General features: G+C 49.6%; 2 protein-coding genes across 5 annotated transcripts in view; both read right to left on the bottom strand.

Moving 5' to 3' along the window:
• The window catches only part of LOC143367813 (uncharacterized), a 28,971-nt gene extending 15,392 nt beyond the window's left edge, over positions 1-13,579 (bottom strand). The window contains exons 1-3 of one of the 3 annotated variants that reach the window (XM_076809994.1): positions 13,058-13,579; positions 9,664-9,964; positions 8,166-8,260 (exon numbers count right to left, since the gene is read on the bottom strand). In XM_076809994.1, the coding sequence (XP_076666109.1) occupies positions 8,166-8,260; positions 9,664-9,964; positions 13,058-13,104 (443 nt within the window). In that variant the 5' untranslated portion in view covers positions 13,105-13,579. Of the gene's footprint in view, positions 1-7,071; positions 7,429-8,165; positions 8,261-9,663; positions 9,965-13,057 lie in introns of those variants that run through there. The other 2 variants (XM_076809995.1, XM_076809996.1) reach the window with 2 other exon arrangements.
• An 802-nt stretch (positions 13,580-14,381) lies between these two features.
• On the bottom strand, positions 14,382-18,366 carry LOC143367843 (odorant receptor 13a). 2 transcript variants are annotated; one of them, XM_076810067.1, is made up of 7 exons: positions 17,631-18,366; positions 17,080-17,388; positions 16,519-16,802; positions 15,782-15,881; positions 15,615-15,719; positions 14,776-14,925; positions 14,382-14,620 (listed from the first exon to the last, which is right to left on the bottom strand). In XM_076810067.1, the coding sequence occupies exons 1-7, from the start codon at positions 17,784-17,786 to the stop codon at positions 14,564-14,566; spliced, it is 1,161 nt and encodes a 386-aa protein (XP_076666182.1). In that variant the 5' UTR covers positions 17,787-18,366; the 3' UTR covers positions 14,382-14,563. The 2 variants fall into 2 exon arrangements, with proteins under 2 accessions (XP_076666182.1, XP_076666181.1); XM_076810066.1 differs by lacking the exon at positions 14,382-14,620 and having other exon boundaries at positions 14,686-14,925.

The raw sequence follows: 18,366 nt of genomic DNA, 5'->3' as shown, positions 1-18,366 counted from the left end.
CTGTTAATTAACGAAATTCGAGGCAGAAAAAAGGGTGGCGAAAGTCGTTGGTAGGAGGCTTGAAAGTTCTGGAGTGGCTGGCGAGGCTTCTCGTCGGTCGGCGATGGCACGCCGGAACCTAGCCAGAGAAAACGAAAGCTGGCTCTCGTGCCCATTGGATATTACGCGGACGAGCGGTATCGGAATGAGGATCGATCGGCTTCGTATCCAGCCATCGCGTCAAAAAAGCAGGATTCCCAGCCAGAGCGATGGAGCTCGCGCGAAGCCCTCGATCGCTGAATGTGTCGTTCCGACGAGCCGCGGCGACGGGTCGAAGTCGCTCGGCTATTTCTGCCGTCGATGCTCGCGAAAATTGCAAGCCTCGACGGTCAGGTGAACGTTAACAACGATGCTCCCGCGGCTGGTACGTGGGAGAAGCCGGCAAAGGGCTCTGAAGGGTCGACTTCTACAAAGAGTCGCCGAAGAGTTGACTGACCTGGCTCTTAACCTTACGCAGGATCCACTCTGACCCGTTTCCCTTAATGCGACATTCGCTATCAAGCGTAAATTAATCTCACGGAGAATCCCGAAGAACCGCGAGTGAAGCTGGTGCGATTTTATTTCGATGATGTTTCAGCGACGGTGGGATTCAGGGGCGCCCTTTCGAGCTCGATGTAATTAAAATCGATGAACGGCTCTATTGAGCGGCGGCCGACGACAAACAGGAACTGCGAAATGCGGGTCGAATTGAATTCGCGATCCCAATGACCGGGAATCGAAATCGTGGTCGCCGTCGAATTAAAGCTTCCTACGCGCGCAATGGCGAGGGTGTTGGAGGGGGCAGGGGGAGCAGAGAAAGGGAGATAATCGGAAGAGAACCAAAGAGAGAGAGAGAGAGGGAGAGGAGAGGGTTCTATCGATCAATCAGCCATAAGTAATGCGGAGCTTTTGATCGGTTACCGTTTCATTGCGGATGGGGAAGTGCTGCACGGCATGCTATCGCGTACGAATTCGGCGACTTAATCACGTTAAACGCCGATGCCTAATGACGATGGTTCCTGATCAATTAGCCGCCGACGAATCATCCTGCGCGACGGTCCTCGGTTCCGCGCCTCTGTGCTAGAACGATCGCCGCGCAAATTGATCGCTCGCCGGTGTGTCTAATTTCGGTTCGAATGAAATTAAACGAAAAAGATAGGAAACGCAGACGTGCAACGGCGTGCCGACCGTCACTTTGGCTTCTGCTGGTAATTAGCAGTGACCGGCGATCGTTGCCCTTAGAACTCGATATTAACCATGGGTTCGCTAATCCAGTGCTAGATTAACCAACAAGCAAAATAAGCACGTACTTAGGGCGTCGGGAGAAAAGGGGGCAGCATAGAAATTTTCTGAATTATCAAATCTAACTTTCCTTAGAAACACTTTTTAGTCCGAAACACCTTTTAAATGCCTAAGGAATCGCACATTGCGTTGAAGTGACCACCCTGGATAAGGGAGCCTCAAAATCTTTTCAGTGCTTAGGGCCTCTAAAGGCCTTAATTCAGGTCTTAATTCAGACCTGCACTCGTATCATCGGTAATCTACTTTTTCCCAATCTTTCACGAGAATAAACAGCTTTCCATTACCCCGTTCAGTGATTGTACACTTTGGGAAGTGATCATTGACAGCTATTTTCGTTATTCCGAAATGAACTCGCCGTCGGCGACCGTGAAACCACCACAATATATCCTTCAAGTCTTCTCCTACCGACCTTTAAAAGACCTTCGCGTCCACCAACACACCCTCGAACTTCTATGGAATCTTTGAAAGAAGCCTCGAGCAAGAGCGCGTTGTCGTTGCTCGATAAACGAGGAAAAGGACAGAACGCTTCGTCATCGGCGCAACGATCCAGGACTGGCGGATCGGTCACGGATATCGACGTCACCGGAAACAGCGGCAATTTCCAGGCCGGGTGTCGCGTCCGCCGCGGCTACGTGTCAGTTGTAACGTGATCGTCGGCAGGTCGTAAATTAAATTATGCCCGGGCGTTTATTGACGAGTACGATTCGCTAATATGTATAATTAATTGCGCAACAAAACCTCGGCTATCGATCGGCGTGCACATTCCCGCGTCCCGTCCGTCCCTACGCGGCCGCATTCATAACGCCGCGATAATCGAGCAGCGAACGTGCGACCTGAATTGCAACGGGAGAATATTCCGCGAAAGGAACGCGGTTAATCAGCCCCTCCGCGAACTACTTTCACTCGCTGATAAACGAACGACGACGTTCGCTTTGTGCGAGCTCCGCGCACCGAACACCCCCGCCGACTACTTTCCTCGAGCTTATCCCGGGAATCTTCGATTCCCGTTCGACAGGGATCGCTTTGCGAAGCCCACTCAGCGACCCGCGCAATAAATATTGCAAGCTGCCGGCTAATCTGTCGCTGGACAGGCGACGCTGTTGACGAATAAACGCGAGCGCTGCTGTTCGAGTACCCCGGTACCGAAGGATTATCTGCGCGCCATCAATAATTTCGTTCAAATAATCGCTGTCCGACGGCGCAGGAAAAACGAACCGAACGGAGGATCCGATTTACGAGGCACGGTGGCCGTGAACTTGGGGCGGAACAACGTTGCGGCCACGTCGCTTTCTCCCGACGCGGCGATTCCGGCAAATTCATTCGAGCTTCCCCGTTTTTCCCACCTCTTTTCGCCAGTCTCCCCCTCGCCTTGCTCGTGTATCCGCGTACCTGACTTCCTTTTTATTCACCGATTCTTCCATGAAACAAGCTTGAAAACACACGCTCTGCTGATTCTGTTTTTTATCAACATTCTTTTCCCCTTTTGTTTTAGGCCATTTTCGCTTTCCTCTTCTTTTCACGCTGCATAGTGTTATTGGTGGGTAACGGTTTAATTCTCGCTTAGAGTGTTTTTCACGAATTTTTTACTAGGTGTGTTCCTCATCATTTCTGCTCCTTCCGAATAAAGATGTCAGTGATTTCGGTTGATCAATTTGTAGGAGAAAAATGGATTATTTTTTTTCTCGGGCGATGGGGATTCGATCCCACGAACTTCGGATCCACTGCGCGCTGAACAGCCGCCTTAACCGGTTCCGCCAAAGCCGAGTCCCCGAGATTTGTATGTTTTCGAACTCCACTTAAGCGGACTACGCAGTCGAAAAATCGTTTTTTATTGCATTTTCCGAAAGTACTATCTTTTCTGAATACAATGCCGCTTGGTTTACAGTAAAACTCGCTAAATTGTAGATTTGGCAGCTAAAAACGTCAAGCAGCAACTTATAGAAGTCACCGGATTTGTTTATGAAAATCTCGAATTTTTACGAACCCTATAAGAGGTTTGCCCCGAAATGGCACATGTTTTACACATCCTGTAATTTTTTCCAAGTCGATCTGAACCTCAATTCACTCGCAATCAGGAAAAAATGAAGAGAAAAAAATATATGAGAAAAACGCGTTTAAACTTTCTGGGCAAAGGCGACGCTATAGGTTGCCGCTTGACGTTTTTAGCTGCCAAATCTACAATTTTGCAAATTTTACTATAAACCCAGCGGTATTTAATTCAGAAAACATAGTACTTTCAGAAAATGCAATAAAAAAAATCGATTTTTCGACTGCCTAGTCCCCTCAAGGTGCGCCACCTAGGTACCACACATCCGACACAGTTTTGTGTGGAAGGAGCGATCGTTAGGAATATGTTAGAATTTAACCTCTCCTTAATTACTTCCCATTAGCATCGTCGATCTTTCATCATTCCGCAGAGCACACTGACACTAAAGCATCACTGTTATCACAATCTCCCACGATCCCCATTATGGGGTTCTCATTAAAGTGGTCCTCGTGTCTCTCTGCAAAGCGCAGAAACCTCCCTCCTTCTGTTCCGGGATTAAAAGGCTCGCAGGCGAGTCGTAACTTCGTTTACGCGCTCTTGCCGATGGCGTTCGCAAACACACGTGCCGGCCAGCAATCGTAAAGATCCTGTTTCTTTTCGCGGGCACGCCGGTTCCCGTCGCTTGTTCGGAAATTATTCGTCGACGAGGGAGTAGTCGAACCGCCGCAGAGAGCGGTGTCCTCCTCGGCGGAACGCCTCGGCTTTAAGCGGCGCGACGTGAAAGCCCCGGCCACGTTTTAACATCCTATTATTCGCGATATTAAGCGTCGCGAGATTGACTTTAATTGCGCTGGAGGAGCTCGGTGTCTTAATGGACACCGGTCCGAATGAAAACGCGGCCACTCTCGGCGACTCCCCCCAACCCTTCCGGCAGCGACGGCAGAGGAGACTTTTACGGGGGCAAAGTGGCGGAGGAAGCGTGCCGGTCCGACGCTGAATCTTGAATAATTAAAAGCAGCGAACAGAAATGATATTTCGCGTGAAATTAAGGAGGCGCTATGAGTTTTCGAGTTGACGGCGCGCGATTCTCTCGCTCCGACCTTCCTCCGCGTTCCGAGTGATAGTTTCAAGGGATGAAGCTGCACCCCGGAATCAAATCTTCCAATTCCACGTCTGCGTCGTCTGGAAACTATGGATTCAAATATTCCCAGGACCCCCGCTCGATAAATCGTTTAAGCAGCCACGGGCGGGGGGAAAAAATCCACGCCAGAAAGCTGCTTGCTTATTTATACGCGTTGCGTGCAACAGCTTCTGCGAGACGCGGCGAACGCTATCGCGCTTTATCGTTCGAATTCACGGGATCGGGGTGTCCTGATACCGTCCTATCGACGTTCATATCCTAAGATCCGTCTTTGAACTACGCTTTCTAAAATGCACGAATCCTGCTCGCGAATCCCGCGCCCAGAAAATTATTTCTCCCACCACCCCAAAAGATTTATTTTAAGTTAAACCCCGTATAATTTAAAAAAAAAAACGAAACCTTCAACAGCCGCTAAACCTTCCACGGAGACACCTACAAATCCCTGGACGCGAGGAAAAAAAATAGAACGAAATTTTACAGCCGGGATATATCGAGATGGCATACATCCATTGACAGGAACTGTCCGCTGCACGCGTGCAAGCTTTCAGATACGTTTTAATCTAAAAGATATTGAGAATATTTTAGAGAGCTTTGCGCCATTAGCGGTGGCCGCGTAAACACGACGGACGAGAGACTGCTCGGTGACGCCGTTAGCTGAAAAATCTCGCTCCCTAAATCCCCGGGCGCTGCGCGCGTGGATTTTCGGCCGCAGCTGGCCAAGAGGGAACATGAATGACGATGCTCGCTGGCTTTATGCTCCAAGTCGACGATACGCGCCCCGTGTCCCGCGGCAGGACGCATATTTTTCTCTCGCCCACCCCCTGTCGAACAACGACTCGGCCTGGCACTTTTAATAACTGCCGGTGATCGTATAAACGCGGATTTATAGTATTCCGCGCGCGCGCATCGTCGCTGGCCGACGGTTCTGCTCGTACGACACGCGTAAATCTGTCGTTTGCTCGTTTTTTCGGGGCATTTTTGTTTGAGCACCGAGCGCCGAACAAAGGATGATTCACGGGCCAGTTACGGATGATAAACAGTGTAAAGCCTCCCCTCGACAATGAACGTTGCTTGTTTCCTTGCAGGGACCAGGGAAACGTTGCGCCTACCCTACTGAGTTGGCAAGTGGCGAACGTCGGGTGCAGCTTTCTCGTTCCGTTTGGCGTGCGCGGATAGGTTGTGCGAACCTCTTTATTAGTCGGCAGAAGCGTCGCTCGCTGCGTTAGGCTGTATCGTCTGCCTGGCAATTCTTCGGAAGGCCTCGCGTCCGGCGACAACGTCGAGTTCGACTACTGGCGCATCCGTAACTCTCGGAGCTTTCGCGAGGGTTCGCTGCGTCCCCCCGAAGGATTTTTCCGCTGGCGAACGTGGAAAATCGCTGGGAACTGCGGTCGATGTATCGAGGAGCTACCGAGTCGGTCAGCTCTCGAGCAGCAGTTCCTCTTTTCGGGCTGGCTCCGCGGTCCTCGTCAGTCGTCGACGTAAAATCGTTAAGTGGGTCGAGGGAAGGAAGTTGCCCGTCTGCGTGTTGCCTCTGCGAACACGTTGTTTTCAAGCGTGAATGAAGCTCGCACGGAGTAATTATGCTTCTTCTGTGCTCGCTGAAAGTGACCTTTCGCCTGCCGCTGCATTTCCTTTTGTTCCCTCTTCCTCGTCCGATTACCGAGGATCCTTTATCGCGGCTTCGAGTGCGTCAGCGACCAGACTAAATGCCGCTTGCGTCGTTTAATTAAGAGGGACGAAGAAGAGCAGCAACTTCCCTCGGCGAGAAGCAGAAGAGATACAACCCCGCGGCTGGTACATACTTGGAAAACTTGTTCTTGATCACTATTCTCCGTTCCATTGCCAGATTCACTCGTCAAATGGTCCGCGAGCAATTCAAAGAGAGCTTCACGAGGCCCGTGGCAAAGCGGAGGCAGCGTATTTCCCGCGGCGCGAATTTCGTCGCGTCCCCGCGGCTCCAGAAGCTACGCGACAGAAATGGATTTAACAATTTCGCGAAAGGGCCGCCCCCGTTTCGGTTACACGTACGAATTCCCGTCCAAGTGCCGATAAAACTTGCGTGGAGCAACACTGCGACCCTCCTCTCCCATTCATCCGCGAAACAGGGCGCAAAAAGGACGCGGCAGAATCGACATTCTCCCGCGAACGGCGAACGCATATTTACGAGTATTTTAGCATCGCGCGCGCTCTAAGTTCTCGGTTTTTACCTTTTTCCCTGGCGCCGAGCTCAGGGCGAACCGACGAGCGTTTAATTCGGGAATAAAACGTTGTTTGCGAGGGAAAGTGCGAATAAACGATGGCGAGTTCGTTCGGGCATTAACATGGTGGAAACGATTAAACGCACTCGGTTATTTATTCGCTCCGTATTTTTTACAGGGGAGCGTGACAAAAATTGGAGAATACAGCGGTGCTTACTGAGGGAATAAGGGCGGGGGGAATAATCGAGTTGTCGAGGGTGTATTTCAAGAAGAAGTCTTAGCCGAGCATGGAAACTTGTATCGAGGAGGGATCTGAATTAAAATTAATCAACGCGCCGCGCAATTGCTCCGCGAGGCAACCAGTGACGAAGGAAACAGTGCGAAATAGATAATCAGAGGGTTGAATCCCGAGTTCTTCTTACCAAATTACCGAATCAAGTCGGTCCCGTGCTCTGTGCTCATTTTCTCATACGAAACCCGACGAATCGTGCAACGAGTAGGTGCGAACGAAGGTTGCGAGGGTGCAGTTTGAGGGTGGATTTCTTACCCCAGGTGCAGCGAGCTGGCGCGTCCGCCTAGGATTGCGAGTCACGGGGCACTGAGCTTACAAGACACATCCAGGCCAACAGCGCTAGCAAGCTGGCGACTCCTAAGCTCGACTACTATCCTCCCCCTTCCAACGGCGCCAATCGCACCCTACCCTCCTCCGCGGACAATACTTTCCTCCACCAACCTTCCTCGAAATTAACCCTGGTGACAATCCTGTCGCTTTGGCCTGAGAAACCCGCTTCTGCTCAGTGCTCGGTGCTTCCACTTTCCTTAAAACTCCCCGAACATTCAACGACTTGGACCACTTCGGGTGGTATTATCGCTGATCCTAAAAGGCTGGAGTAACGACCTATTTGATGATCCTGTCGAGAAATCTTCTTAAATTTCCTTGTTTAATAAATCGAAGCCGACGGAAGGAAATGTGCAACGAGGGTGGGCGATAAACTCCTCATCGCCCTAATACCAGTTCGACAAAACTGCTGGCTGGAAAGGGGTTTCGCGAAGCCCTTTGACGCCAGGCGGCACGGCAAGCGAGACTCGCTCCAACAGAGGGATTAGCAACGATCCACTCCGAGCCAGCGACGAATCGAGTGGCAGGGATCGAGTCGATCGACAGCCACGGACGGGACGAACTCGAAGCACGGTCTGCTGAAAACGATAGGTTAAATTGGCCCGATAGCCGGACCTTGACCGAGAGGCGCCGATGAAGACGACGCCGATCGGTGTACGTTCGTACATGTGCCCGTAGACAGCCACGGAAGACGCGGCGAATGGTAAGTTTCCCACAGTTATCGATGCGAACGCTTTATCACCCCCGTAGACGCTCTTAATCTATCCAGGTTATCGGATGCTTCCCTCCAACCTCGATGCCTCGAAATAATGCAAACGATGCGAGTGACAGTCGCTGGGTCCGTCTGTTATTATTCGTCTAACCAGGCTTCTGGGGAACCGGGATGAGTCTCATTACCTGACGGAGACGCGGTGCGCCCCCTCGGTCCCCTTCTTCTCCTCGATCCTGGCGAAAAGGCCCTCGCAGAGTCGTGGCGTCAGTCCTGGGTCCTCCTGTCAAGGGCACATCACCGGAAAGAATCGCATCGTTAATTATTTCCTTTTTGGAAACAGAGGGAATCGAGAGGGGAACGCGAGAGTGTGCGGTCGACTCGAAAATTACGCCTCGTTAACTATCGGTCATCGAGAATGTCCCGCGGCGATCCAACCGCTCTTGTTCCATAATTGAAACTCGGACGAACGTGCTCCGAGTATGATCGCGATACGCGTGCCGGGGCTTTTAAAAATCCACCGCCGTGCCTCTAATGCACGGCAGCTTTCGTTGTCCCTGGGATCGGCTACGTGGCCATGGGGCGATTTAATTAAGCGTCGCTCCGCGAAAACAGTTTCGATCTGCCCCGTTCGAAATATTCCTGCGACAGGAAAACTGGGGAAAGGACACGTCCCGGCTGCCGGCCGATTAGAGGGCTCCGCGAACTTAACAGATTATTTCGTTGGGAATTCGCGCGATACCTAGGATTTCAAGCAGCGAGAAGAATCCTCCCGCGGATAAGTGTGCTCGAGATATAAGATCGATTTCACTGTTTCAACCTCGGTGACACAATTTTCTTTGAGTACTTTGAAAATACAGAGGCTTCATAGACTGCTGTCATATCGCTAATCGAAAGTTAGGGTAAAGTAGCCGAATGTGAGACCCATTTCTTTAAAACATCGTAACTCTTGACTGAGAACACTTTTATTCAAGTTCGATACACGTTTTGAAAGTAGAATATCGTCGGTGATACCGCAACACCGCGTATGAGCAGTTTGTAAATACCGCGGTTCTGCATTTTACCGATTTTACAGGAGGAAGAAAAAACTTAATACTTCAGCCATTTTAAGGGATTTCTTTGACTGAACTTTTTTGGGTCAGTTTTAGCACGCCTTGTAATAAATAGTAACATCAATTCATCATAAAAATGCTTGATTGCTGTGTAAAGTCACTTTCACGCACCAAACGTGCCGTCGCTTCACCTGATTTCTCTGTAAATGCGCGGTTTTGCCGCCAACTTGCTAAGAGAGACAGATTCACGGTATCCTTGAACCTGCTGGTTCCAAGTTGGTAAAAAGGCGGCTTCCTATTGGCTATTTCACATGGCGTGGCTTTTAAAAAAAGCGAAACAGCACTTCAAAAACTTTCTGCAACGTATTTCAGAAATATGTGCTTACTCGAGACGCTCGATTGATTGCAATGCCACTGTGCGGACGAAACAACTAATACACGGTTAGTTAGTAAAAAAATAACATCGCTATGACATCCAAGAGTTCTGTAGCGGAGATAAGCTGAGGTCTCACGTTAGGAGAGGTCGTTATACTCGGCTAGTTTACCCTAACACTTTGGCGGCCGCTGCCACGTGTGCGTGATTTCTCAATTAAGAAATCAATCGAGGCAATTAGTAAGGATTGAAATATGGTACCTTGGTTCCCGTCATCGTGTAGGTCTTCCCAGAAGCGCTCTGCCCGTACGCGACCAGGCACGAGTTGTATCCCGAGAAAGCGGCGTCGAGGACGGTTTGGCCGAGGGTTTCGTAGATCCTCGCCTGGCCCGCGAATCCCTCCGCCTCTGGATCGGAAGAATCGAAGCAGTAGTCGAAACCATATCGCCGCGTCCGCTCGCGGCTGTCCCCAGCTTTGCTCGAAGACACCTTCAGGTTCGTCAGAGAGATCCCGCTCGAGTCCGTGCGAACGACCACCGTCGACCCTGTCAGACTCACCTCCCTGGATCGAACATCACGAACCCTTCAGCTTCCCCCTCGACAGGCACCGGTTAAATCGAGCGCGTCGGTTAATAACGATTCCCGAGCGCACCCGAGTGTTTCGCAATATTCGTCACAGTGACGGGGGGGTGGAGGGCAGCGACGACGAGACACGACGACAAATTTTTGTCGACGCTTTCGTCCACTTTTCACCCCTTTCGTCGAGGCCAGCAGGGGCGCTGTCCCTTGTTTCGTCCCGTGGAGCATTTTTTCACGCTCCGCGGGAATCGATTCATCCAGAAGCGGTGCATCCACCGTGCCTCGCTTTTCGTCGCTTTTGCACTGCAGCCTGCCTTCCCAAACCCTCCATCCCCTGTCACACCTTTATCAAAGAATCTAGGGTCTTTTAACTATCGATCGTCGATCGAACATCACCGGGATTATTTATCGCAGCAATCCAATGAACACGTTGTCGCTTATACCTCTCTTATTATTAGTAGGTACTGGGAAAATATTATTGCAAAAATAAGTTGCATACGAATCATTTTATCAATCGTATTGCCGTGAAAATTGTGCGCACTAGGTAAATATAAATCCCCGTAAAAAAACTTGAAAAAAGTAACAAAATTACGCCAAGTACATGAAATCAAATAAATCACCAAAGAATAGAAGATAATAGCGCAGTTGGAAAGCACCTTTATGTACTTGCAGCTCATTTTGATTGCACTTCTTTTTTTATATATTACACTTGGCGTCGAGACGCTACCGCGTCTCTAGATATAAATATTTCCAGTGCTGTAACTTTATTCCCCCGGCCTCGCGATTCAATTACCATCATGAGCCGCAAACCCACCTCCCAGTACGTATCACCCCCTTCGAATCGCCCGGCTAGCAGAAGGTATCTCCCGATGGAGATCGAGAAAGGGAGCAGATAGCACCGAGTTAACTGTCCCGGGATAGTCAGGCTCTCTGTTCGGAGTTTCCGGGAGATGGTCCAGGAGGTGCGGCCCCTGGGTGCTGGATCTCCAAGGGGATCTATCGGAAAACCGTGCAGAGGCCAGGGGACAGAATGGATCGTCGGATCTACGCGGATCTCGGGGCGATTCCAGCGGATCCGTTCGCGAACCCGTGGTCCTCGTCTGTCGTGACGGGACAAGTAGCAGTACCATCACATACGATCCTCGCGTGCGTGTGACGCGTGCGGTGCTTTAACCTCGGCTCCTCGCGTGATCCTATCGCCCCGATTTCGGTCTAATCACCCCGATTTCGTGCCACCAGTCGCGTTTTTGCGGAGTTAAAGCCGCGGTGCCCGATACCTGGACGAGCGGATCGTTCTGGGTCAAGCCACTAAACCCGATGGCTTCCGGTGTCCATCATGCAAGTTAGTTGCATTTCAGGCGAGCTCCTCTTTCCGAATCACAGCGGATCCATTTTCTGATCGGATAATAGCTGCCGTCAGAAGTACCGAAGTGAATCGACGTCCGCGAAGCTGGGCGCGTAACTCCATTCACGCGAGCCTACCCCCAGCATCGCTCCATCAATCATCGACACCCTGGACGTGCCTGACGGAAGACCAGCCACATCTCTATCGAAACGCGAGTGCTACCAGCAGCGCCGATCAACTTCTGAATGAAGCGCGAACGTGCCCGTTATGCCCGGAGGTGGGGCGGGACGCGTTCACTCACTCCGACCGGCAAACGGCGCGAGGCATCGGCCGGCAGGACGGAGCCGCAAGGAAGCCTCGACGAGGAGGTCTTGAATGAAGCTGGAGGAGGCGCGTACGCGAATAGCGCTCGCTGTTATTATCCGACGCGTCCTCCCTTCGCCCTTCCTCGCCCATGAAGCCACGCTGGAAGCGCCAGGGGACCGACCGAGTCGGGTGTTATTCTAGACGCGGACTCCTCTCGTTGCTCCTCTTGGAGTCGTTAAACCGTCGAGTCGTGTGTCATCCGCGTGTCGCGCTATTCCTACGATGCCGCGTTCATCACTCCGCGGATCGGTCGATCCTTTAGGACATCCCCTGGACCGCGGGCCGGAGCGAGGGACCATTCTTTAAATACACGCGTCGGACGCTGCGCGGAGGGCAGACACGTCCGGCGGCTTGCGGTACAGACGGCGGCAGTTTTATGGGATTTTATTGGTTTCTGGTTCGGGGAAACCGTGGGGGTTTGTTTCTTGTGGCAACGGGGAGAGGGAGTTTGTTGTTTCTTGGAGGATTCTCGAGTGAAAGGGACGCGGGGCTCTCTGACCCTCTGGTCTCGTGGTTCGAAGAGGAACGGTCGCAGAGTTCAGAGATACGACTTGGTTTTTTTAAAAGTGAAAATCACTGTGAGCTTTCTGGAAACTGCTGTTATGCTACTTCGTTTGAGATCGAAGATTTCTCGTAGCCAGCGACTTCAACGTCGGCACGACTTATTACCTCCGTTTCCCGAGCAATTGTTAGTTTGTCTTACTCTCCCCGGCGCTCCGGCCCCTTCTGCTAAGTATAGAAACGAGTTCATAAGTGGCGGCTCAAAGGCGCACCGCGTAGCCCTATAAATCCGCCTCCAGGTCCCTGTCCCCGTTCGTTCCCCGCGCGAAAGCTGGGCCACGATCCGAAATAATTATCTCGGGGCCGTGTGTTACCGCCAGGCACCAGTCGATAAACCAGTCGTAAACGGGCGTAAGGACTGGCGTTTCGCAAAAAAAAAAAAAATGAAATTGCACCGGTGAACCTTGACCTCCGCTTCCAAAGACGCGCTTATATAGAGCATGGGGAAGGAGAGCCGGTAACGCCTCCGTCGCTTTTTGCTGCTTCTTAAAATACACCCAGAACCGAGCGTAAAGTTAATGGCAAAGGCAGCTCGCAAGGAACGTAAAATTTCAGACGGCGCCTCCGTTACCGGGCTCCTATGCCTGCGCAATCCTATTAGCAAGGCTTCAAAACTGCCCGTTCTTCCTCCACCTTGACCTTCGCTGCCCCATTCCTCGCACTCAAGCTTCCACTTTGCTGTGAATCGGAAGTAGTTTATGCTGAAGCACAGTGGCTAAGCGGGAACCGATTCTCTTTCGACAGTTGAGAATTAAATGTGGCTAGTCGAGTGAGAGGTAGGTGCAACCTGGGACGTGTGCTCACCTGGCGGATATCGGTCTTACGCGCACGGCCACTTTGATGTTCGCCATATTGCCATCCCGTGGATCGGTAACATCACCTGGCCCACGTTGTTCGACGACCCAACTGCGACGCGACAGCGATGGGACTCTCGGTTACTCTTCGCTGTTACATTTTTGCACGGCGGACACTGAGCGCGAACGATGCACGGTGGAATAGGAGCACCCGAGAGGTTGCCGTCTTGTGCGTGCACTGGCCGGGTGCACGTGTTGTACTGTTGCGATGAAAATACCCTCGAGTCGCTCCCGAGACCATTCGCTCATGTTTTACCCCACCCAGAGAGAACCAGGCCGAACTCGTTACGTTTCCACCAAACTCCTGCGAGTGCCTGTCTCGATGGCCCGGGTGACATCGCGGGGACTGTAACGTCACCGGAGACGAGGGTGTTCTTCCTGGGGTCTCTCATCCCTTTGGCAGAGCATTCGTTCTAGATTGTGGATGTACTTCATCTTGGAGTAGTTGAAGATGATTGGATTGAAATTCTTTGTCTGCTTTCCAGCAACAAGGGTCTCCGTGTTTATGCTACCATAAAAGTTGTATTCGCCTGTTTGATTACCCTGACTCGTGAGTCTCGTGACCCTAACTCTTAAGGGCGAATCCTAATTTTTGGGTAAAAATATAGCAAAGTTTGGGATTGTTTTTAAAAAACTAGCTATACGATTTATCTGAAATTTGGACCCTGTTTTTTATGCATCTTTGAAGAAGATGCAGTCTCTTAGAAGTTGCATTCCTACGTTTATTAAACAAAAACTGCAACTTCTTCAAAGATGCATAAAAACGTGGTCCAAATTTCAGATGAATCGAATCGCTAGTTTGTTCGAAAAAAATTCCCACAATTTTTCTATGCTTTTAGACAAAAACAAAGGATTCCCCTTAAGGGGTTATGCCTAGTCAGCTTTCGAAAAAGAGCGCGATTTTCGGGAATTCTTTGTGGAATATCTACTGTATATTTTTTACAACTATCCGCTTATTTTAAAAGTGCATGGGTATGTGGAGAAACTTTCACTAAATCTATTATAGAAAAACATAAAAAGAATAAATGAAGAGCAGCTATTCTCGCGGCAATTCCCGAAAATCGCGTTCTTTTCCGCAAGCTGACCACTTAGGCGTAACCCCTTAAGGAAACCTACCCTTATAAATGCTCCCTAACCAACCGACTATTGAACACATATTCAACTAATCACTGACAGCAGCTACGATCGCGACTTTATTGGAAAATCTGTTTACAGAGCAACCCCCACTGTCTATAACCTCGAGCTAGAACCAAACGTCGTCGTCGATACACCTTCGAAATCTGTTTATCTCTACACAGCGGCGAACGCGAAAGCCAACGTGGACTTTGAGAAGCTCGGATATTTTCAGGCTAGTGGAATGACTGTAGTATATTCTCTGCAAGCTGAGTCATTAAGGGACTCCGTGTACAATCGTAAAACCGTGTTGTACGAGCGTCTACGATCATCGCGGCGGCCATTAGTCGTCATTGGCGGCCGTCAGGACCGTGAAGTACGAGAACGACGTACTCAGGACCTGGAAATTACAGGAAATCCTGTCAACAAACGATTCTTCTACCCCTTCCCGATGGGAGTCGTTGATATTGAGATCAGAGAGGGTACAGATTAGATGGTCGGGTATAAAAGCAGGTGGGGTGGCGTCGAAGGGGTTGAAAGAACGTTTCCACTCACCGCTGAGAAGCTCTCCAAGGACATACTGTAAAATTTCGCTGCTGTTATCGTGCTGGGGACCCTCGAGCGCATCATCATGATACGAAGGTTCTGATTGAAGCGGCTGCCTATCCAGCCGCTGCTGTAAGCGGATTGGCCCACTGCAGCGCTCTGTTTCGTTGTTAATTAGCGATTATTTCGATGGAATGTTTGAAGGTAGATTAGGATTAGATAGTAATTCTGACTAGTTTATGCGATACCAAAGCTTGCGATAGAGTGTGCGCAGCAGGGCCGGCCTTCTCTATAAAGGGGCCCGGATGCAAAAAAAGGTAAGGGTGCCCCAAAGAATTTCTCAAAGATAATAATAATAAAGATAATAAAATAAATGAAATCAACAGATAAACGTTAACATGTTTAAATATATGACATTTTCATTGCCATATCATTAATAATATTAGATTATTGTATTATATGATCACATTAGAAATTATATTCTGCTTTCTTTTTGAACAGCCGTCGCATACTATCATATGCTTACCACCACATCGCCACAATTGTGGTGTGCCCATGGCATTGTCAGTTCTATGTTTAGAGCGTGAAATTCAAGTTGGTTTATGAAATTAAATAAATTTTAATCAAATGAAAATTTTTCTGATTTTTTCCTTTTACTTTCTCATTTCTTCGTTTTTCCATTCTCTGGGGCCAGTGTACACCCCCGGCAGGGGTGCCTTGCATCCGCTGCACCCTCCCCGCCCCCCAACCCCGTGACTAGCCCTGGTGTACAGCTTGGACAATGATCTATGAGGGATCTCTGGCGCGACGACGTTTCGTCGGAGTAAAGGAGCAGTTTTCTCTGTCACCTCGTCGATCAGCCCGTTCCCACTGAAGCTGAACATGAACAGCTCGAGGACGGCGGAGTTCAAGAAGGTGGAATATTTCATCAGACGTCCCTTGTCCTCCATCATCTGGAAAGGTTACGTTTTATCGACGACGCCTCGACACCGCGCAACGAACCCACCCAACCCACCGAGGTGATCTGGAATCCCGCGAAGCAGATCAGCCCGGTGCTAATGACGAATTGCCCCAAAGCCAGAACATTAATGATCCTCTCCAGCGCATCTGCGTACCTGCAAACGGATCGCTCCAAATAGTCCCGCGCATTCGTCATCGATAGAAGAGAGGAAAAGGTGCCTCGACATCGTTCAACTTTCACTTAGCTTAGGAATATAGGAAACTATTGCGAGATTCTGTTTGTAACGGTTCAGAGTTTAAAGGAAACGCTTTAACGTTAATAAAGAAAAGTCTGCCGCCATTTGTGTGGAATATTGTCAACATTTTAATTTAAAATAGTTGAGACAATTTTAAAATTAATTCAATATGGCAACTCAGATATGAGTTAATGCTAATTTGCTACGTGACAAAAGATTAATTGTTTTTAAAGTTGTCTCAAGCCTCTGTGTTTGAACAATTTCCAATTTGTTTCGCTCAAAATTTATCGCTCCCCAAACTTTTGCGTTCCCCAAAATTTGATGCTCCCCAAGATTTGCCACTCCCCAGAATTTATCGCTCCTCCCAAAATTTGCCGCTCCTAAAAATTTATCTCCCCTCAAAATTTGCCATTCCCAAAAATTTATCTCCCCTCAAAATTTGCCATTCCCAAAATTTGCAACCTATTTAACCTATATACACATCCACCCCCGTAGACAGCGTCGCGGTGGTATTGGTAATTTAAAATAAATTGCTAAAGGAACAAGCGAAGCCCACTCTATTGCCTCCTGATGGCGAATCACGCAGTCCACCATGGCGGAGGTGGAATCAGGATCCCCGCCATTCAGTGCCTCCAGTCGCTTTCTTAAAACCGCGAACTTCGCCGACCCGTGCATTATCACCACTAGATTAAAGCTGGTCGCGCCCGCGATCATGCTTCCGCCGAAGCCACCCGCTGTCACGTTGAATAGGTAAAGACACTCGAAGATCGGGGACACGGTTTGATTGACGAAGAAGTAACCGCGGAAGGGCAGCATCTTGGTCTTCCCTGCCAAGTAGATCTGCAACAGAAGAGAATTACTCGCAGACTGGTATTCCATTGGATTGCTGATTACGAAGTGAATAGGTGGCCACACCTTCTTAAAATCACGGATTGGTTACATAGGGTCCATTACCCAAATATCGCCACTTACAGAAATATCGGCAAAGGCATATCCTGGGGTACGGACCTATACACCCCGCGTGACCACGAAGGGTTAATTAAACCAAGGCAATTCAATTTATATACGCAGTCTAATTGTAAGTGCCCAAGCGATCTCTTAAAGTTCCTACACTTACTTCCAGAATGGGAGCGCACATGAATATCACAATCGTAACGGCCACAGTGCTGATAAAGTACTTGGCGAGCCGAAAGGCGAACAACGACTTCTCCGCCAAGATACTCCTGTCCTCGTACGAGGACCTCGTCCAATCCGCCTTCATCGTGTTCACCACGTAAAGCATGTCCTTCTGATGAATCGTGTAAACTATTAAACGAACCACGCACAGGTAGAAGGCTGTGCAGATCAAGGCGCATTCGGTCGCCTCGTCTAGATCGTTGAGATTGTGAATCACGTCAGCCGTCACCGCGATCGACATCGTCACCACCTGAAAAGTCACATCCGAATGAATGCGCTCGATCTAGTGGCGGATTTAAGGAAAAAGATGGCAACTGCTCGTCGGGCGCCCGTTAAATCCACTGGCTCAATCTCCACTGACACTTCATTTTGCTATGCTTAGTCGGGAAAGATTCTTAGGACTAGATTTCCAATTATCAAGAGGTATCGTCTTTACACACACCTCGAGATTAACGTTCAATCGAACGCCTCTCGATTCAAGGAAGCTCTTACCAGGAAAAACATGCAGAACAGATGAAACCGCCTGAGGAACACCGTAGACTTGGCACTGTCCTCTGCCAGCGGCCAAATAGAAATTATTCTCCCAGTCAGCATTATGGGTTTGATCAGCTTCTCGTATTCCTCGCCACCGTATAATTGGAAATCCATCGCCCTCAAAGCCACGAATTGAAAATTCGTATCGAAAGAATTTTACCGCCTGTCAAACCGAATCGTTGTCGAGAAGGCACATCCGCCACGGTTCCATCCGTACTTGCCAGGACGACTGGACGCGCGCTCCGTGGAATCAAGAAAAAATATGCCTGCCAGCTGTCGAATGGAACGTCGATCGATCACATAAGTGGCACTTATTGTCTTATGGTGGGAGGATCGCGATGATTGACGGCGATTTAAACTTCGCGACAGCGTAAGTGTTACGTGCGGCTTTGCGAGCACTTCCGTAAGGGGATGACACGATAGTCTAAAATATACGGGGGATATGAGTAGTTCGAGCTATTCTTCGGCAAATGTGCATGCACACCTGCATATTTACTGGAGAAGGTGCATGTTTGTGGAAATTGCTACCTGAAGTTTTTTGCAGCAATTTGAAATTCAGGCACACGGCAAAAGTCGTTGCCCTCTGAATGCCTGTGCACAAATGAAACAGGAAAAGGCATCCAATTGCAATAAACGAGATTGAATGCACGCGGCGATAATGCACGGTAAATATTTGTTGCAATTATTGTGTTAT

This window comes from Andrena cerasifolii, chromosome 4 (assembly GCF_050908995.1).
Source record: "Andrena cerasifolii isolate SP2316 chromosome 4, iyAndCera1_principal, whole genome shotgun sequence".
Classification (NCBI taxonomy): Eukaryota; Metazoa; Arthropoda; class Insecta; order Hymenoptera; family Andrenidae; genus Andrena; species Andrena cerasifolii.
Note: the sequence above shows the minus strand (reverse complement) of the source record. Positions and strands in the feature narration are given on the sequence as shown.